We start from the raw sequence: 21,836 nt of genomic DNA on the forward strand, positions 1-21,836 counted from the left end.
TTCAGGTTACTTATATCTACTCACCATAGGGCCTGTCTTCCCCAAATTGTTTGGTTACATTACAATGATCCTGTAGTGTTTTGCAACTCAGCGTTCTCTGGAATGTGTATGCGCACAATGGTTTTTTCTTTGCATCTTATTTGCAAACCAGCTTCCCACTGTCCATTGTTTTAGCCTAAAACAACATATATGCTATTTGTCCTGGGGGTGCTAACCTAAATCCTATTGACTGTCTGCCTTGCATATGAGTTTAGAGAGGATTTATCTAATTCTTATGCTCTGTTTACACAGATTCTATTTCATATCAAATATTGATGTTACACCCTGGTATCTGAAGAGTCTTTTCGAGCACAGTAGCTGTTTGCTAGGTTATGGTAATGATAAACAATGGTGGTACGCAGTTATTTGTTTAGTAATGGAAAACCTAGTCATGGCATCCTTTTGCAGGCTGTTGCTTCCTAGAAGAAAACTCTAAGGGTAGGTCTACACTTACCTGCCGGGTCGACGGGCGGCGTTCGACTTCTCGGAGTTCGAACTCCGGACGCGCTCCCGTCAACTCCGGAACTCCACCACCGCGAACGGCGGTGGCGGAGTCGACGGGGGAGCCGCGGACTTCGTTCCCGCGGCATCTGGACGGGTGAGTAGCCCGAACTAAGGTACTTCGACTTCAGCTACGCTATTCGCATAGCTGAATTCGCGTACCTTAGTTCGACCCCCCCCCCCTTAGTGTAGACCAGGCCTAAGAGTATGTAAACAATCCTACATACTTTCAGCCTATCAGAGTTTGGTGCAAGACAGTTCTACACTGTTATTACAAAGAGTTGTTGGATACCAGTAAATATTCTGAAACTGTGCAGGAAGTAAATTTTGGGGGATATTGTCATCTTCCATTGTCACCTGATACTGAGTACCTGTGCTAAGAACTTTCTATGTATAAAAGGACTAGAGGAAACATTAGCACCATTAAACAATAAAAAGTCCACTGGACATCTTTAAAGATAATCGTAAAGACATTTTATTTGTACATTATTTCTGCATAATTTCTTTCAGGAACTTGGAAATATTCCATTAGATTTGTTAAAATAAATTCCTGTTTTCAACCAGGAATAACTGTGACGTAACTTCCCTTCTATCCAGAATAAGCAGTTTAAAAGTACTGCAGACATGTAGATATCTGTCTTTCAGTAATGTCAGCCAGTGGCAGTCAGCACATATTATCAGAGTCAGGCACTAAATACTTCCCCCATCACATTTAGAAGTCACACCATGACCTATTAAGTATGACAGCCTCCCATAGAATAAACTACAAAACTACCCATTTTAATTGAAAAGAATGGAACAGGTTATCAATAGACTGATATAGGCTCTTGAGACCTTTCAACCACATAATATAATTGTATAATAAGAAAAGTACTAACGGACATATGCTAGCATAGCTAGCTTTTATAATTATTGAGTTTATTCCCCCAAAGTTTAAGGATGTGTTCTGGCATTAGTGTTCTTTATTTAAGATCTAGCAGCATGGAAGCAGGGTTCTCCAAATAGGATTTCCACAAGTTAGAAAAACGGGCCATTGTAGCTCCATCAATAATTCTGTGGTCAGCTGACCAGCTCACATTCATTATCTGTGCTTTAAATACTTTCCCATTACCATTAAATCGGGGAAGAACCTAGAAAGAAGAGAAGGGAAGAAAATAGGAAGCTGATGAAAGAAACAATACAAACATGATTCTTGTCTTAACAATTGCTAGAGTAGATATAGAGCAATATTTCAATTAAGAGAATACAGATTTTCCCCCAATTGTTTATGTAGTGGGTCTCAAACAGAATTAGCACCTACCACTCCTAAGCAACCCTGCTGAGTTTATCATAATTCCTCCCTGACTCCAAATTATCCTGCTAGACCAGAGGTCCCCAAACTGTGGGGCGCGCTTCCTACAGGATCAAGAAGGAACATTTGGGGGGTGTGGCTGGGTCTGGGCCAGCCCCCATGTGGGGCAGGGAAGGAACACCACCCAGCCCCACTCCGTGCTCTGCTCTGGCCCTTCCTCCAGCCTTAGCCCCTGGCCATGACACCTAGCCCTGGTCCTGGCCCCAGATCTGCCCTGAGCTACAGCCCAAGCCTTGGCCCCCTTACCCTCATCCGCATCCCCTTCAGCCCCTCAGGGGAGCTGCAGTCCCACCCCCAGCCTCAGGAGGTGCGGACAGGGATAAGGGAGGTATGACTCTGAAAAGTTTGGGGATCACTGTGCTAGAGAAGTTGACTGAACCTTTGGTGCTGAGGTGACACATGCCTCCCAAACCTTCCCTAGAAGCTCAAAAAGGCATAGGGGAAATATAGGAAAAGTATTATCCACTAAGAAATGTAGGGGGAGGGTCTGTTTTGGTTTTTTGCTCTTTTATACTAACAAATGTATTTATCTGACCGTACAAAGTTCTTAGATTTAAATCTCTGGATCACATAACAAAACTTAAATATCAGAAGCAATTTGTTTCAAGTCTTCTCCTGGTTTGAAACACTGCAAGTATTCTTTCTGAACAAAGATGGTATTATAAAACCCCTACAAATATCAGAATATAATCTATTTTTTTTCTTTTATACCTAGAAGCCAACAAGTTAAATAAAAACATCATGAGGTGAATATAATGGGCTTCTGGTAGACAATCCCGAGCCAGAGACAAAAGATTGTTTATATTTTTTGTCTGTGCTCAGCCTTTTAAGTCTTATAAAAACATTGTAAGATTTCATTTACAAAGTTTACATGGTGTCCTTCTTCCACATCTTGTAGAAAAAATGCTTTCAGTAAGAACAATGTACCTCAGAGTTGCAACACCAGAGCTACAAACTGACCAGTCAACCACCAATCTCGTTTGGAACCAGAAGTATGCAATCAGGCAGCAGTAGAGACGAACACCCCACCCCAAAAACAAATAAAATTCAGTACTGTGTTAAATGTAAACTACTAAAAAAATAAAGGGAAAGTTTTTTTTTTTAAAAAATGGACAATGTAAGGAAACTGGTTCTGTGCTTGTTTCATTTAAGATAGTTAAAAGCAGCATTTTTCTTCTGCATAGTAAAGTTTCAAAGCTGTATTAAGTCAATGTTCAACTCTAAACTTTTGAAAGAACAACCATAACGTTTTGTTCAGAGGTACGAACATTTCAGAGTTACGAACAACCTCCATTTCCAAGGTGTTCGTAACTCTGAAGTTCTACTGTATCGAAGGTAGATGAAATGCAAAGTTTTAATTGAACATGGCCTTACTACAGTACAAACACCTGTGTCTTTGTAGTTGGATCAACATACACGTACCTGTATCTTTCCAAGAGCACCAATAGCTACTTCAGGAGGTAGTATCACTGGTTTGGCATAGGTACCACCAATCTAAAAAGGGAAACCAAGAAAATCAGCTCAAGAATATTCTAGGAGTGCCCATTTGCAGTAGCAACATGTTTCTTGTATGCTGTACTGTAATATTTGATATAGAAAACACTTTTTTCTAACAATTACATATTTATCAATGTAACAGGTAGTAGTTATTTTTTAAACCAATTTTTTCAATGTAAAAACTTTTTTTTTTTAACTCACTGTGCCAATATTGGAGAGAGTGAATGTTCCCCCAGTGAGGTCATTTGTTCCCAACTGGCCTGCAGAGCCCAAGGTCAGAAGGCGATTTAATTCAGAAGCAATCTCAAACACGCTACAGACCTGAACATTTTTCACATTAGGGACAATCAAGCCTTGTTCTGTGTCCATAGCAACTCCAATGTTGTGAGAAGCCTACAATATATTCAGTTACAATACTGTAAGTTTCACTAACCAACCATGCGTTATATATAAGTTAATGCAAAAAATGGAAATATGAATTAGTTTTATTTTATTCAAACTAAAGTGCTAAAATATTGTTTTCAGTATTTCCACTAAGGAAGTTTCTGTTCAGAATAAACCACACTCTACGCAGATTTGAATTTTTTAAAGACAAGTCTCTTTGGTACTCTCCATATAATTGTGGAACAGTAAAGGCAACCTCCAAACTGTTTTGGGGGAGTTTAAATCTAGGAAATTTAGGATCCCGAGTTCGACATCCCCTTGGAAATATGAATTCTTTATTCTGTTAACAAATCTGTGCACACATCGTAACAATATGCTGTCAGTCTCAGCAGTGAGACCATGAATTTAAAGGAAACAGAGACTGAACTGCCCTTTCATCCTCTGAAGTGATTCAGAAAGAGTAAGTCTCAGAGATGTGGGGTAAGACAGTGCAAGGGAAGTTTGCATTGCTGCCACTGTGCTACATCATTTCTGTAAATACAGGAGTTCAGTCCTCAGGACCATCAACCCAGTATCTTTCACAAGCGCAACATAAATCCATGCAAAACGTGTATTCTGCATAGCCCTGACCACAAACTCCCTATGTTTTCTATGTTGCATGTCAAGCCTTCTGCTTTCTGTCATGCCAAGAAAATCCACCCTCCCCTTTTTTTTTTTAAATAGAAAGGTGACTTATTTAAGACATCAGGGTTGATAGAACAGTGTCACCATTGCCACAGTAACAAAACATTTCTACCCCTAAATTTTTATAGGTTATGGTTTGAGACTGCTCAGCCCCTTGTCAGAAAGAAGAGCAAGAGAGCGGGTTGCTAATATGGCTAGCAGTGGCATGTCTTTCTTAGCAGGTGCTATATAAATAGCACCAATTGCATTAATCTAGCCCTCTCCATTCATTCCATTTTGATATTAGATAGAGGTGGTGGTGTATGGATCGTTTTCCATCACAGTACTTAAGAATTGCTTTGGGCTCAATTTTTCCCCACCTTTTCCATTAAAAAAAAGTTAATTTATTTGTACTGAAAAAGAGCCCTGATTATTAGATGCTTGGAGGAGCATTACTTTTTTGGCACAGGACTATTTTCATAAAATTGCACAAACCTTGTATGTGATATTTTGACAGTTTTCATCCACAGATGCATTAAGAATAGGATAATGCAGTAATCCCAGAGAAGCTGCCTGTTAAACATAAAAAAACAATATTAACACTAAGAGCTCTCTTAATACTTTTATCACCCAATGGAGAAAGGAAGGGGCAGGATGCGTGTACCTCAGGCAGCTCGTAATATCCAGAATGCAATCAAGTGTTTGTCTAGGTTACTCTAATTTCTATTTTGTGGAGATCCATACAAGTACCTAGATAGGTAAAGGGAATGGGTTACTGTAAGCAAGAAGAGTTCTCACTGTAGACCTAAAGAGGGTTTTTGTGTGTTGATGATTGTAATGATGAGAGGGATAAAATAAAAAGACAATTAAAAGAGCTGGATGAAACTAAATGAAAAAATGCAGAAGAAAAGCAAGTTTTTCCTTCCTCCCCACTATGTCCTTTGCTGTCAACAGTATATGCCATTAGGAATCCTGTTCTGAAATGCACCTATGACTCACCTTTATGAAGAAAGGCATAAAGGAGAGTTTAACTCCACGAACTTGTGCTAGAGGTTTCAATTCTTCTCTCAGTTGAACGAGCTGAGTTAAGTCAATCTCATCACAATAACCAAAGTGAGGAATCTTCAGTGCAGCAGTCATGGTCTTTACCATTGCCTTGTGAAAGCCTGAAAAATATTCAATGGGTGCTTTTACCAATAAAAAGCTTTTAGAAACTTTAGAGTTAGCCAGTTTCTAACGTTCAGTTTTGTTTGAAAAACTATAAATATTTATTTCAAAAGTTGGGATAGAATCCACTTATGATCATTCTTGCTTGGACACCAAGTAACTTTAGTACTACACCAAGAGCTACTAAAATAGCACTGGATACAATTGGACACTCTGAGTACCTTTCCCGGACCTGAAGAAGAGTAGCTCCGTGTAAGCTCAAAAGCTTGTCTCTCTCACCAACAGAAGCTGGTCCAATAAAAGACACTACCTCACCCATCTTGTCTCTTTGTATACAATAGGAATTTTACCATGAGTGTGAAAATATTGATGTGGAGACTCGTTATATACCTGAAGCAGGTACCCGATAACTTCAGTAAAGAATTTATTCTGTCCCAAATGTTTGGAATTATTTCCGTATCCTAGCATCTGCCTCTAGATCATTCCTACAGGCTAACCTTGTGTGCAAGGCCCACAAACATTAAGCTGCATCAATCTTTTCATCCTTTCTAGCCCAAATATTATGTAACTGAGGAAAACAGAAATGTAATTTGCTCTCCCAGTGCATCTTGTCTAATCTGTGTCCATCTTAGATTGGGAGCTCTAGATGGCAAGACTGATTATATCACAAATAAACAATCCTACTCATTGATCCTGCTAATAAATTACATAATGATTTCTATAGGAATAGTATTTGCAATACTGTTTGAAGAATTCCAGAGTACCTATTTCCAAAATTTTGCACAAAATGTTTTTAGATGTTCATAATGCACAGTTAAAAAAACAGAATTTAAAATGAACAGGTGCAAGTCACAGTCCGATGCTACTAGCAGAGAACATGAACATGATGAAACCACACAGTGCCAGAGAAGAACACTGACAACCCTGTCTGACCACCATCTGAAAAATTATTTCAAACTCCTCCTTTCTGCAAAGCACACTTACCTTTTCTCATTCTCATTGTCTCCCCACACTAGTGTGATTACAAGACAAAAGCTGGCTCGCCGTCAATGGGAACAGGAGAATCAATTTAAATGTTATCATTCACTGACTAATTATTTAGAAGCTATATCAACTATGAGTGCTACTTCATGATTGCATTTATGTTTTTACCTGTCACAGCCTCAGTTTTATCTTTCCCTGCAAACACGATGGGCTTGGAAATGGGTATAGGAATTTTAGTTCCTTTGTCCTTTGGAGCAGCTGGCGCAGTCTCCGATTTTGGTAATGGTGGGATAATTTCAGGTTTTGGTGATGGAGGTAAAATAGCTCCCGTCTGCTTGGCCAAATAATTGAGAATATCTTCTTTAAGGATGCGGTTATCTTTCCCTGTTCCAACAACTTCACTCAGTTTAATCTGAAAAGTATATAACACACTATAGAACTTTTGCTATATAGCACAAGTAGAGAAATTATATGTTGTAATTGGATTATAAATATGAAAATGTTACAGGTACTCGAGTAACATTCCTCAGGTTAATACCTTCTTGTGACTTAGTATCTGCTCAAACACTATCTAAACTTTCTGAAAGACCCTCTGTGTCCTTAATTACATATATATATTAAGGCAGAATAATGATTATTTAAAAGGTACTTTTTTCTTAGATGAGAAATATTATGTACAAGCAGTTCACAACTTCAACACTGAAACACTATTCATTTGAAGCAAGCCATTTATCAACAACTTTTTTCATTGTTGTTCCCTGGCAATTCACCACCAGCTTTCAATAATATTAGAGTTTTATTGCCTTCTCAGATACAGTCAGATTAATATACAAGCAATGGATATAAAACAGAGCTGGCGTCAATAGAACACAAACTTACATTGTTCTCCATGGCAAGGCGACGGACTGCAGGGGTTGCCAGTGTTTTGTGGCCTTTTATCTCTTGGTGTGTGTGTTCTTCATGAGACACAGCAGGTGTCTCAACAACATCCTCTTCTGAGGCTACATCTGAAAATAATATAAAAACTGCTTTAACTTTACTACATTGCTCAAAGTGGTTTTGATTAAAACAGGTTATGGTAATGAATATATATATATATATACACACACACACACACACACACACACACATATACATATAGATCTATACACACACATACAGAGATATAGAAATATAAACGGTAATTGTAACTCTGGTTCAACTTCAGCACCACCTCACAACAGGGTGATGAAGGAAGGGGCTATCTCCCCAACCATAAGAGACTGGTTTCAAGCACCTTGAATGGTCTTGATCTAGAGATTTTGATCTGTTTTATCTTGTATTTAGCTGTGCAATTCTGATTACCTTTCTCAGACCTGAGGCAGGGCTCTGTGTAGTTTGAAAGCTTGTCTCTCTCACCAACAGAAGTTGGTCCAATAAAAGATATTACCTCATCCACCTTATCCTCTCTCTGCGACTGACATGGCTACTACACTGCATATACCAGGCCCTTGTCCAGCCCAGGAGTAAACAATGAGGAATCATCAAAGCAAATGGGAACAGCTTGAAACTGAAAAGAAACCCCAGCCTTCAGAAACTAAGACAGAAGAGAGTTTTCTCCACTTTGAATATCTGTAATGACTGAAGAAAAAAACTGCCACCCCTTTTAAAATGGAAGGAGTTTGTACTGAAGATCATCCAGAATTTGAAGGACTGTCTCGATCCCTCCTACAGGTAGGCTGGGAAACGGTTTAAGGCAACAAGTAACTCTTATTAGAAAAGGGATTTTATCTGATATGAAAGTAAAAAGCTTGAGGTTGTCTCTTTATGTTTGTTTTCTGTATAACTTGTATATATGTTTGCTGTTCCTTACTATTCCATCTCTGAATCTATGGTTTTTCTATTGAATAAACTTTATTTTCATCCCAAGCAGGTGCCCGGTGTGCAAACTGTGTGGAGTGTGTATGCCATAGTGAGCTAACTGGAAGAATGGTTTCATGGCTTCAAGGGTGATGAACCAGAGGGGAACAGTCCAAGCACCTAGTAATTCAGAACTCAGGGAGGATTTATTTGGAGAGACTTGTGACCGGAGGGCTGTTGTTATCTTCTCTGCAAAGAATAACTACACTTGTGAAAGCCAAGGTAAGACATTATGCTTGTGGGCAGACTGCTGGTGTCAGGGAATTGAACCCATAGCTGCACAGTACAAAGGCACCCACAAGTTGCAAGGTAGGCAGTGACAAAACTCCTTACTGGTCTGGATGGAACCCAAAACATCACAGGAAACCTTATAAGAAACTGTCCATTTTGGGACTTTTTAAAAACAATCACGAGATCAAATCAAGCAGTTTTGTCATTTTTTTTAAACACAGTCAGGAAGAGAATTAACCTCAAGAAATTATGGATTTTCTAATCTCTGACTGTATGAACAGTAAAAAAAAATCCCACTCTAGTGTAAAAAACTAAATGATTATGGAGATAAAATTGTGTTTAAACACACACCGTTTTTTTTTCTTTTGGCAATAATACTACTACTAGGGTATTTCACTTTACCTGAAGTAATTTAAATGTAATTAATGTTAATACATTTAGAAGTGGATCAGAAAAATACACAACAGTGTTAAATATTATTAAAGTGATTAATGCCACATCAAGTTAAAAAAGCTTATTTGCAAATAAAGATTTAAGGTATCTATGTGATATTTAAATAAATTACTAAACAGTCATTATTTTATTTGAAATTCCAGTTAGTCCCTTACATTTTACTCCCTAAAAGATAGCTCAGAAGTGTGTGTGTTCTGACGGGTAACAAAAGTTCCCACAATTGAAACTGTCCCCAGTGTTGAAGTTTAGAGGTGCAGTTGTTTACATTTCTCTGAAATATTGCTCTGCTCAGAACTTATTGCAGCAAAGAGTCCTGTGGCACCTTATAGACTAACAGACGTATTGGAGCATGAGCTTTCGTGAGTGAATACCCACTTCGTCAGATGCATCCCACGAAAGCTCATGCTCCAATAGCCTGTTAGTCTATAAGGTGCCACAGGACTCTTTGCTGCTTTTACAGATCCAGACTAACACGGCTACCCCTCTGATACTCAGAAGTTATTGTAATTCTCTCCAATACCTTTGGAAGCCGGAAGTCTGGGGAGAATGTATACTTTGCTACTGTGTGATTTGTGGCATTTGCCATCACATGAAAAGAAAACAAGTAACAGTTGCAAATTTACCGTCATATTGTACATAACCCAAATTATAGAATTTGGATTATCATAAATTTACATAAAATAGATTTTATTATCCTTTTCACAAGTATGTGTCATTATTGTGGTTTCACTTGAGATAATCACTTTAGAGATTTAGGCTAACATTTAAAAAAAAATCTCAGTGACTCTGAATGTCAGTAGAACTTAGACTAGTAAGTCATCTAGGTTCTTAAAAATATTTCACCGTTACAGCTATAATATAATTATTCAACAAGACATCTGGTGGACCCCTAAGATAACCAATACTTAATTTTATTCTCCTTCCCACAAACCATAGCTAGTTTGGTACCAAATACAAAGATATTATGCAAAACTGGACCACTCATTTATTTTTACTGAGTTCATCGTGGTACTGAAGGCTTCTTTTTCAATATATAGCTACCCAATGGAAATGCAACCCCTCCTCTGTTATTAAAAAATAAGCTCATATAGGGATATTTTTAATAGATAGCTGAATAAAAGAAAAACTTTAGCCCCTCCCAGAGATCAGACACAGAGCAAAAAAGAAAATCATCCATTTTTCTTGAACAAACACAAATCTATCTTTATGCCCCTAAGAAAAAATTAGTCTCATCCCCTAGCACTTCTCTATTTGTGCTACACTGATGACATCTTCATCATATGGACCCATGAAAAGGAGGACCTTGAAGAATTCCACCTTCAACAATTTCCACCCCACTATCAACCTCAGCCTGGACCAGTCCATACAAGAGATCCACTTCATGGACACTACAGTGCAAATAAGTGATGGTCACATAAACACCACTGTAGCAGGGTGGACCCTGCTCCGGCCCTAAAGGGGTTAAAAACAGCCCTGGGAAGGGGCTTTTTGGCTGAGCAGATTGGGGAAGTGGCTGCAGCTGGGGGCCACGCCCCAAACTGAGGAGCAGGGCCTTATAAAAGGCCAGGGAAGCCAGGAGCCCAGAGAGTCTCTCTCTGCCTCCAGAGGGAGATGGGCCTGGCTGCTAGAAACTAGAGCAAGATACCTGAGTGCAGCAAGGCTGGGGAAGGCCTGAGGAGCCGGGGAGCTCCGGCCTGAAAAGCCCCAGGCTGCGGCCTAGCAGTGGGCCAATAGGTACCGTGGGTTGCAAGGGGCAGCCCGGGGGTAGGACAAAGCAGCAGGTCCAAACCCTCCTTGCCAATGATGAGTAGGCTAACACTGCAGTCTGTCCCAGAGCGTGGGGCTAGACCATGACTGAGCAGTAGCCAAATACTGAGGCAAGGTAGGGATAGCGGGTGAGGGTTCCCTGAGAGTGGAAGGGAGACCCAGAAAGAAAGGGGTTACTGCAGGGGGCAGCACCCCATGTAGAAGGGCTCCGGGTCCAGGGAGGGACACGGGGGCCTATGAACAGGGGGATCACCGGCCTGCAGAGGGCGCTCCGGGACTGGACAGAGCTAAGTTGGAGAGCAACCAGCAGGAGGCGCCGCAGGGGTGAGTACCACCCGCTTACAACCACCCTATACCGGAAACCTACTGACTGCTATACTTACCTACATGCTTCCAGTTTCCATCCAGGACACATCACGCAATCCACTGTCTACAGCCAAGCCCTAAGATACAACCAAATTTGCTCCAATCCCTCAGACAGAGACAAACACCTACAAAATCTTTATCAAGCATTCTTAAAACTACAATACCTACCTGGAAGTGAGGAAACAGATTGAAAGAGCGAGACAGGTACCCAGAAATCACCTACTACAGGACAGGCCCAACAATGAAAATAACAGAACACCACTGGCCATCATGTACAGCCTCCAGCTAAAACCTCTCCAGCGCATTATCAACAATCTACAACCTATCATGGAAAACGATCCCTTACTCTCAGAAACCTTGGGAGGCAGGCCAGTCCTCGCTTACAGACAATCCCCAACCTGACGCAAATACTCACCAGCAAATACACACCACAGCACAGAAGCACCAACCCAGGAACTCCCTGTAGCAAACCTTGTTGCCTACTCTGTCCCCATATCTACTCTAGCGACACCATCAGAGGACCCAACCACATCAGCCAGACCATCGAGGGCTCATTCTCCTGCACGTCTACTAATGTTATATATGCCATCATGTGCCAGCAATGCCCCTCTGCCATTTACACTGGCCAAACCGGACAGTCCCTACATAAAAGAATAAATGGACACAAATCGGACATCAGGAATGGTAACATACAAAAGGCAGCAGGCGAACACTTCAATCTTCCTGGACATTCTATAACAGATTTAAAAGTAACTATTCTTGAACAAAAAAACTTCAGAAACAGCAGAACTAAAATTCATATGAAAATTTAACACCATCAATTTGGTCTTGAATAGGGACTGGGAGTGGCTTGCTCACTACAGAAGCAGCTTTGCCTCTCCTGAAATTGACACCTCCTCATCTATTATTGGGAGTGGACTACATCCGTCCTGATTGAATGGCTCTGTCAACACTGGTTCTCCACTTGTGAGGTAACTCCCTTCTCTTCATGTGTCATTATATAATGCCTACATTTGTAATTTTCACCCCATGCATCTGAAGAAGTGAGATTTTTTACCCATAAAAGCTTATGTCCAAATAAATCTGTTAGTCTTTAAGGTGCCACCGGACTCCTTGTTGTTTTTGTGGCTACAGACTAACACGGCTACCCCCGGATACTAGTCTGTCTGATAGTTATTTACAGACAGAGGACAAACAAATGTATCCTCCTCTTAAAATTTGTTTTTTAAAAAATCCTATATGGAAGTTTAAACACTGAGCCTTATTCAATAAATATTACACACAGCCCTCCCAACCATGCAAAGCCTGGCAAAGCCAGAGGCAAACCCCCTAGATTGAAATCCTGGCTCCAGTGAAGCCAATGGCAAAACTCCCACAGACTTCATGGGACCAGAGTTTCATCCCTAATCTTCAGGAGAGAATTAAGGTCATTTGCCATGCACCTCAACTCCTGACTCTATCTCTTGGGCTAGATATGTACAAGAATGCAAAACTGCCAGTATATCATTGCAGTGTTGTGGCTGATTTTAAAAGCACAAACTAGTTGAAACTTAAAGTTTCGATTCCCAGAGTAATACATCCCCTTGTAGAGATGCAATACTGTTTATTGTATAGGATATAGACTTGCATGCCTCTATGTACAATAGAGCTGTTACAGTTTTTGTGGGAACCATGATTTTGAATTGTCTGACTTGAAAATTTCAAACTCTACCACCACCAATTTTGCATTTTTTTCTATTTTTTTTTTTGTATAAAAAAGTGAAAAGAATGTTGATAATATTTAAGTGCATGCATCACTGTTCTACTTTGTGTAGTTCAGAGGTGGGAAACCTTTTTTGTGTCAGGGGCCATTGATCCATCCAAAAACTCAATGGTGGGCCAAACATGTTCAACTCACCTGCCCAGGGGGCACGGAGGCTCAGGGCTTCTCCCCTCCCTGCAGCAGGGCAAGCTGGTGCTCGTGGCTTCGGCCCCGCCGGTGGGGGGGAGGGGGGCACCAAGATTCAGAGCTTCCTCCCTGTGGCAGGGAGAGCTGGCACTTGCAGCTCCAGTCTGTCGGTACCAGCCCCGCGGGCAGGAAGCCCCGAGCCTCCGTGCCCCCCACTCCTCCAGCAGGTGAGCTGAACGTGTGTGGTCCATGGGCCGGATGAAAATGAGCAAGGGGCCGGATCTGGCCCACGGGCTGTAGGTTCCTCACCCATGGTGTAGTTTCTTATATACAGAAGTTAAATTTTATAGATTTTAATTAAATTCATTTTCTGCAAAAAATGTAATCTTAATCTTGAATTCCCCTGAATACCTGGATGGTTTTGACAACAAAAATAAATTAATATGCAAGAGGGAAAGTGTTTACAATACCTTTCAGGGCATCAGTTTCTATGTCCACTAATGGTTTTCCAACATAAGCAATTTCATCTAGATTATAATGGAGTTTTCTAATGATGCCATCATAACGACTAGTGATAGTGACCGAAGCTTTATCACTTTGTACTTCACAGATGCTATCAAACTGAGACACACTATCACCTTCTTTTACATACCTATGAGGAGGAAAAGATAGGCTTACATAGCACATGAGAGTAAAATCATACTGGGTCAATGTATTCTTTTAATAAACCCAATTATGAATAACAGTATAATATAATGTGTTGTTTAAAATGTGAATGTATTCTGTTGTTCACCTCTTGCCAGCCTATAGACAGGAGAACTATCTTTGATATGCAAAATGTTACCATGACTTTGGATTCTTCCCCACAATACACTTGTTCTATCATTTTACTGCAAATATTAGTGTTCTCTTGACAGTATACAAACCGTTTCTAACTAAAAGCCTCATGTTCAGTTTATTAATAGCACAGGATGGTCTGATCCTGACAACATGAATAGATGACAGGGAAGCTCTACAGCTGGAGAGTCTATCTCCTGTTCCAAAAGAGAAGTACACCTCCAGCTGACACTGAGCAAAAAGCATTCCATTGCTGCTTTTCCCCTAGTGGAGTCTGAATTCTATTCAATCAATTTACCATTGAGTTTTGAGAATGATTTCTGTGCTAGGTTCTTCCATTTTAAAAGGAATTATGGGCCTAACGGGGGTTTTCCTAGCCAGAAGCTCCTTTCCAAAATTCAGCCTAACACATGTGGCCCAAACTTAAACCTCCTGCACCCCCAAAATAGTCATTGTGGAGGGAAGAGAGAGAGTGCTACCTTCAGCAGTAATTAAATAATGGACTCTCCCCCAAAGCAGTCCATGATGAGCTAGAACAATAGAATATTAAACTCAGATTATACAGGGCATGGGTCTTCAAACTGTGGCAAACATAATTCAAAAAAGCCTACACAGGTAACACAAAAAGATTATTCACAATCTATTGATAATTAATGTAGACATTAAAGCATTTTTAATTTCTAAGTATGTTAGTAACAAAATTAAACTTACCATTCTTTCACAGTCACCTCTGTAATTCCTTCTCCGATATCAGAGAGCTTAAACTGGACAATTTGGCCATTTGAAACTTGAAACAGATAATCAGACAAAAATAGCAAGTTAAATATTAAATCTAAAATGCCAGCCAGAAAAATGTTAATGCACCAAATACACTAGATTATGTACGAGTAATAAGATGCAAATCACAGACTACTAACATAATGGGAGTGTAAAATAAGTTACTTAAACATGAAAAAAAACTTACTAGCAGATGTTCTGAACAATCTGTGTTGATGACTAAACTTGAATGCAGATTTGTCAAATATGCTCATGTATTTGGACTTTATAAAGCAAACACTGCTACACGATCTAATATGGTGAACACAGATCTGGAGGAAAAAGATCTCAAGTATTAAAAAGGTGGGGTTTTAAATTACAATTGAAAACACTCTATAATGTATACAGATTCTAAATTAGCATAGTCTTTATTTGTCATATATACTTATACAGTTTTACTAATACAACACTTGAGAATTCAAAGACTTCAAAACACCAAGCATTTTGTCATCACTAGTGAATAAAAATCATGACAAGATTTGGCATCAGATATATAGCTGTTATTGTTTCTAAGCAACTGGTATACGTTTTACAAAGATTACATACACACACTAAACACAACTACAGCCATTTGAAATATTCATATGCAAAATGCATGCTGGAAAGAACTCTTAATGTAAGGGAAAAAATCTGTACATTTTCCTTAATACAAGAACTAGGGGTCACCAAATGAAATTAATGGGCAGCAGGTTTAAAACAAATAAAAGGAAGTTGTTCTTCGCGCAGCGCACAGTCAACTTGTGGAACTCCTTACCTGAGGAGGTTGTGAAGGCTAGGACTATAACAATGTTTAAAAGGGGACTGGATAAATTCATGGTGGCTAAGTCCATAAATGGCTATTAGCCAGGATGGGTAAGAATGGTGTCCCTAGCCTCTGTTCGTCAGAGGATGGAGATGGATGGCAGGAGAGAGAGCACTTGATCATTGCCTGTTAGGTTCACTCCCTCAGGGGCACCTGGTATTGGCCACTGTCGGTAGACAGATGCTGGGCTAGATGGACCTTTGGTCTGACCCGGTACGGCCTTTCTTATGTTCTTTGTCTTCATAGCAATCACAGGTTGATCTGAGGTGTTAATTAGAAAGTAACTGACATAAGGCACAAACAATTGCCTTTCCATTCCCATTTAAAACAATCTAGAATTGGCACATACCTTCAGGTAATTAATCTTTAACATCAACTTTATTAAATTATTTTAGCATTGGGTATAATTTGCATGTTTTCTTTAGATCTGAAATTATATTCAGTCCAGAAACCTAATTCAGGAGTCAATACAATAGTCTGAAAAGTTCTTTGATATAGAAGCATTGTATAGTCACAGAAGCAGTAATTTTGGATATATGCCTACAGGCCAAGAGTGCTCCCACTGAAGTTAATGGGTGTTTTATTATTAACCTCAATGGCAGTTAGATCAAGCCCTTAGAAACAGAAACCAGTTTACTACGTTAGTATGAAAAACGTTTATTTAAATTTTATTCTGGTTTTATGTTGTCTAAAAATGATCCATAAAGCTAACAAAAATAACTTTAAATAAATTAACTGCTGAGATTTGCTACTAAAAAACAAAACTCAGGTGCTACAATGTACTCAAGTGGCTCAGACTGTAAAATTTAGAAATTATCTTCTTAGAGGATCCAGAGAACAGGATACCTGCACGGGAAGGTTTGCAATTAGGTGTTTTAATTTAATTTTGCCCCTCTCTTAGTTCAGACAGATAGAAAAGCATATTAACTTCCTATAGACAAAGAATATTAAACTTCTCCCAGAAACTAGGAAAGGACTGGTTTTATGTGACACCTTTCATAAGAAAGGTAATCCAGAATACTATGCTATATTGAATTAGGTACTATTCATGTAATTCTTATGCATATTAGTATATATAATTTGATCTGATATATAAATATCCATAACTGTTTCCTTCCTATCCAGAAACAATATTTACATTGCACAGGCTAACTCTAACAACATTCCAATGTCATTTTCAGCTACCTTTTAGCTATTTGTTACTGAGACCATCTCTGTTGAGCCAGAATGAGTATTTTTCTAATTCCCCCTCTGAATAATATCCCTTCCTGCCTATTTTCATGACAAAAAATCAGCAAAATAATATTAAAAGACAGTAGCTCTTGTTTCATGAAAGCATTAAAAATTTATGGTAAATTAGATTATATTCCAGTAAAGTGTGAATGACTTTTCTGCCCTGATTTTTTGGATATTTTTTTATTACGTTTACATCTCCCCACTTGAGATCATGGCTATATTGTTTGCTCAATAAGGCTTATTCATTCAGAACATAAAATACAATTCTATTCCTCTGTAAAGCCCCTAACTGGAAAATGCTCAATATTTACCTGAATAGATGATCACAAGCAGCAGCCTCAAACCTCTGAACTATCACTAAATCTGAAGTTTCATGAATGCATTCCATTTGATTTTAACATTAGGTAATCACTGAAGATAGTAAATTAGTACTGTCACTGCCAAAAAAACAGACTGGTTTTGGTACAGAAGATTTTCAGTCCCGTCTTGAGTTGACATTTTTAGGAATAATTAAAAACTAATTCAGTGTTTTAAATGAAATTTGTCTTTGATTTTTAATACTACACATTCTTTATGAAAAAACTTGGTGTGTTAAAGGTTAACGTATTAAATGAATCATTCAGCATGTAGTCTCTTTATACAATAAGGTGTTCCTTTCTTAACAGCTCAAATCCATGGACTAAAGATGCTGGTAACTTCACTGCATAATATCATTATAGCAATATTTATTGTTTCATTGAACAAATCACAAAATAATTTGTTATGACATGAAATAAGAGATTCACTCTATTAATCCTATACTAGGTGTACCATTTAAATAATCCAACAAATATAAGAATGTTAAACACATGCACTGATCTTTGTAGGATTGGGCCTTAGTTAGAAACTGAGTCGAAACAAGCTTTGTAAGCTAACTAAAGCCAGAAAACATTTATGAAAACAAGTGCTTGACATACAGGATATGTCTTTACTGGTTGATTGGTACCCAGGTCTGAACACCAGAGTTAGCCTAGACTGGGTTTGAATGTTTCCATAGTAAAGTCATACCAATGTTACTGTGTCCTCTCCGTTTCTGCACTCGCTTGTGTGTACTTGGGGACATATCCATGGTTCTTTGTGCTGAGACACTAAGATTCTGTCCTAGTCAATTGTGGGAGAACTTGTCTGTCCTTTGAGGGGCACTATAGGAAGGGTATTAGAGGACTACCAGCACTCAAGTGATTTTACCTGGATCCTCACTGTAGAGCAGGCTGGTTTCTGCCCAAGTGAAAGCAGCAGATTCTAATCTATACCCTCAGCCATGTAAACTAGCCCCAATGTGAAGTACCTCCAAACCTGGGTCACAAGTTTTTCTATGAAGATGATAAGGAGGTGTGGGCTAAAATCTGGGTAAAAGCCCAAGTTGACTGCACAGTGAAGATATACCCATAGCGATATTTACATCAACACTGCCATTGTCTGACAATGATAGTAACACAAGCGTCTTCCCATGCAAACAAATTTATTCCCAGAAAGGCTCTGTTGACCCAATTTTGCTCCTGGATTTCTAGCTAGCACAGGGGCCTCTTTTACCTTTCTCAGTTTACCGCTGTCCAGGAGACTATACTGCTAGCTCCACAACAGCAGTTGATGCCATATTTCCTTCAGGCTTGATTACCATTATATACTCTACTTAAAGCTACTACTTAAGTCCATGTGGAAGCTTCAGTTAGCGGAGAATGCCACTGCTTTCTTTCTAAGTGGGGAAGCTGGAACAACATGTGTTCATATCTTTGCATTGACTGTTAGTTTGCAGGTACAATGCAAGGTGTTGATCTTTACAGACCTGAATTAAAGTTATGGGACCAGTTAAATTAAACTGCAAAGCACTCAATCTCAAAATCCAGTCTAATACAGTGTGTTCAGTGTAAGGCCTTTCAGTGGAGAATGCCTACCTTTGGAACTCATCTCAGCAGTCTCTCAGAACTAGAACATAACTGAACATCAGGGTAAGTAATTTTTTTAAAAAATGTTTAAATTTTGTTTTGCATACATTTTCTATATTTGAAAGTGCACAGCTGCCTTCATAGAAATCAGTAAAATAAAAATTGTATCACAATATTATTATTTTATCATGAAACCTCAACATAAGTTACAGGCAAAAATATATTTACTGAATCCTGACAACCCTCATGACTCTTTGCAGTGGATGTTTTCAGGAAGAGAAATGGAATGTCTTCCAAGAATAAGAGAAAATGCATGCAATAAGGTATCCAATATAAACAGACAATGCTAAATTACAGACCAGATAACTCACTGATGCAAACAGACAAAAGAACCACTTTTACCTTAAGACAGTTTTCCTCTGGATATGAAAAGCAGGAAGCCTGATTAGATAGAAGACTAACAAGACAACGCAGACACAAGAAGCAGGAGTTTTCAAAATGCTTTGACAATTACAGTGAGTTGAATATTGTCTAAAAAAAATGGTTGATTGCTAAACTGTTTAGACAATTGTCACAAAAATCCTTCATTACAGTATTAAGTGAATCCTAAATAAGAGGGAAAACTTGGTAGATCTGTGACTAGATGGAATTGGATATAATTGTTTATCGCTGATAAGATGCTGTGGGGACAAAAAATATCCACTTCTCTCACAAAGCAGGATATATGTTCATTTTAAATGGTTTTTCACTTGGAAAAGCTCATGAGATATTTTCATTTTTGTGACATTCCATACGACAGCAATCATATAACACTACACCAACATGCTTCAATAAAGGTTACAATATAGACAGTTGCAAATACTTAGCATCATTTTGCAGAAAACATTTTTAATTGACGAGATTTCAACTTTTATTAAAAGCAGACTGTTTGAACCCCTCCCAGTGAGTCAGGAGGCTGCTTATTCCAGCTCTTTGGAGCTACACATACAACATGGTTGCAACACAAAGACACATACACAAGGACCATATATAGGGATGTATTAGTATCTGAAAGGAGTTGCCATATGTGTGGGATATATAGGTGATGCAATGGGACAGATAACTGAGGCTTACCTAAAAAAGGGTATAGCTGGCTTATGAAAATGCATATCTGAGATGTGGATTTCCTTGTAGGGATGTTTGTATATTGAAGGGATATGAAACAGTAAGGAAATATCCGCATTGGGATGTCTGGGCTGGTGGGTTATGGAGTGGGGAGGGGTCCACATTGGGGTGTCTGAGCTGGGAGGCTCTGGCATGGAGAGCACACTGGGGTGTCAGCTATGGCAAGGGACAAGTCAGCACAGGGGACTCTTGGACAGGAGCTATGGCACAGGGATGGGTATCTGGGACAGGGGGCTCTGGGGTGTCAGGGACGGGTCTGCACTGAGGTGTCTGGGACAGGAGGCTATAGCCTCCGGGAGGGGTCCATACTGGGGTGCTTGGGATGGGGCTGTGGGAAGGGGCAGGTCTGCACTGGGGTGTGTGGGATGGGGCTGTGGGAAGGGACGGGTCTGCACTAGGGTGTCTGGGGCAGGGGGTCTGAGGTAGCCAGGACAGGAGACTATAGCCTGTGAGAGGGGTTCGCACAGGGGTGTCTGGGATGGGGCTGTGGGTTGGGGACGGGTCCAAAGTGGGGTTACGGGGCAAGTGGAGGTGTCTGGGGCGGGGGTCTCTCCACTAGGGACCTTCCTCTCTCCCCTGCTCAGGCGGGGCAGGACGTGCCAGAGGCAGCGGCTCCCCGGCGGGCCCGCGCACCCGAGAAGGCGGGGGTGCACGCGCTGCCTGTCCCCGCGGAAGCTCGCAAGGCGCCCCGCCCCCCTTACCAGGCGCCCCGCAGTCCGCGAGCAGCTCCTCAGCGCCCTCACTGCCGCCATCTTAAACAGGAAAGAGAGGGAGCCCCCTCAACGCCCCCCACACCGCCCACCCTTCAACCAATCAGAAGACAGCTTCAGACACAGCGGCCAATCAGGGGGAGAGGAGTAGCCCACTCCCATAGCCAGTCGGTGCTCTAGGGAGCGGCAAGGTCTCGGGCACCAGTTTGTTAGGGCGCGACGGAGCTTTGTGTCTCGGGGCGGCCAGCGCCTGGGCGTGGCTGGGGGGCAAGCGGGCGCCCCCCAAAGGTGAAACTGCTGCGGAAGGGACTTCGGGGAGACTCGTACCGCACAGCGCGGGGCGGAGCAAGGACTCGTGGCAGCTTCAGACGGGCCCGTCCCACAGCGCCTTAAGTTCACCTGTGCAGCGTCCCCACGCCCATGCTTATACCACCACCAAAGGCTTTCCCTGGGTATTGGAAATGATTGTCTTTCCCACTCCCCTGCAGGAAAGACACACAAACGGGGGGCTGCGGGATGAAAGTGACTATTACAGCACGCAGTCTTCATCAGTGATGTTTGCATTGATTGAAGCACTCGCAAAGGATGCCCTCAATGCACAAAGTCAACAAATTTGGGGGGCAGAGGAGGATGACGGTTTTTATTTGATCTTTCAGTTATAGGGATTTTAGAGGTTACTTAATAGGTACAAAAATATCAGATTGAAATATGACTATAAAATGGAATTTCCATTTTAAATTTCATAAAAACTTATGCTCAAATAAATTTGTTAGTCTCTAAGGTGCCACAAGTACTCCTGTTCTTTTTGCTGATACAGAGTAACAGGGCTGCTACTCTGAAACCTGCCATTAAAGAGTAAGTGATCATCTAATAAAATAATGGTATTTCTTATTGTTTTAGTTGTTTAAACTCTTTACTCCCTGAGATTATTATTCATTTATTTTTATTTAATTTAATGTTCCCAGAGGAGAGCCCTGCAAATCTGCAGATACTCACTTTATATCTGCAGATATCTGCATGTGCAGGCCATTTTTGCAGATCATGGATGGATGCTGATCCAAATTTTATATTTAAAGCCCTGCAAATCTGCAGCTATCCATGGATTATTTTTGCGTGTTAGCCAAAAGGGCTCGTTTCCCCCCCGGAGCTTACCTAA

General features: G+C 40.3%; 1 protein-coding gene across 2 annotated transcripts; it reads right to left on the bottom strand.

The window, feature by feature from the left end:
* Positions 1-991: 991 nt before the first annotated feature.
* Positions 992-20,730, bottom strand: DBT (dihydrolipoamide branched chain transacylase E2). 2 transcript variants are annotated; one of them, XM_045028148.1, is made up of 12 exons: positions 20,672-20,701; positions 17,193-17,318; positions 14,992-15,115; positions 14,739-14,814; positions 13,661-13,842; positions 7,466-7,593; positions 6,755-6,998; positions 5,435-5,601; positions 4,931-5,008; positions 3,590-3,781; positions 3,314-3,385; positions 992-1,670 (listed from the first exon to the last, which is right to left on the bottom strand). In XM_045028148.1, exons 3-12 carry the CDS (start codon positions 15,056-15,058, stop codon positions 1,503-1,505), a joined length of 1,374 nt encoding a protein of 457 aa, XP_044884083.1. In that variant the 5' UTR covers positions 15,059-15,115; positions 17,193-17,318; positions 20,672-20,701; the 3' UTR covers positions 992-1,502. The 2 variants fall into 2 exon arrangements, with proteins under 2 accessions (XP_044884083.1, XP_044884082.1); XM_045028147.1 differs by lacking the exon at positions 17,193-17,318 and having other exon boundaries at positions 20,672-20,730.
* Between the last annotated feature and the right edge of the window lie 1,106 nt (positions 20,731-21,836).

This window comes from Mauremys mutica, chromosome 8 (genome assembly GCF_020497125.1).
Source record: "Mauremys mutica isolate MM-2020 ecotype Southern chromosome 8, ASM2049712v1, whole genome shotgun sequence".
Classification (NCBI taxonomy): Eukaryota; Metazoa; Chordata; order Testudines; family Geoemydidae; genus Mauremys; species Mauremys mutica.

Coding starts and splice junctions, on each gene's coding strand:
- DBT (XM_045028147.1), bottom strand. CDS start 20,722: ATGGCGGCAGTGAGGGCGCTGAGGAGCTGCTCGCGGACTGCGGGGCGC. Junction 15,116..20,671: donor CGCGGACTGCGGGGCGCCTG/GTAAGGGGGGCG, acceptor TTTTTCCTCCAG/ATCTGTGTTCACCATATTAG. Junction 6,999..7,465: donor GCCTTGCCATGGAGAACAAT/GTAAGTTTGTGT, acceptor TATACTTTTCAG/ATTAAACTGAGTGAAGTTGT.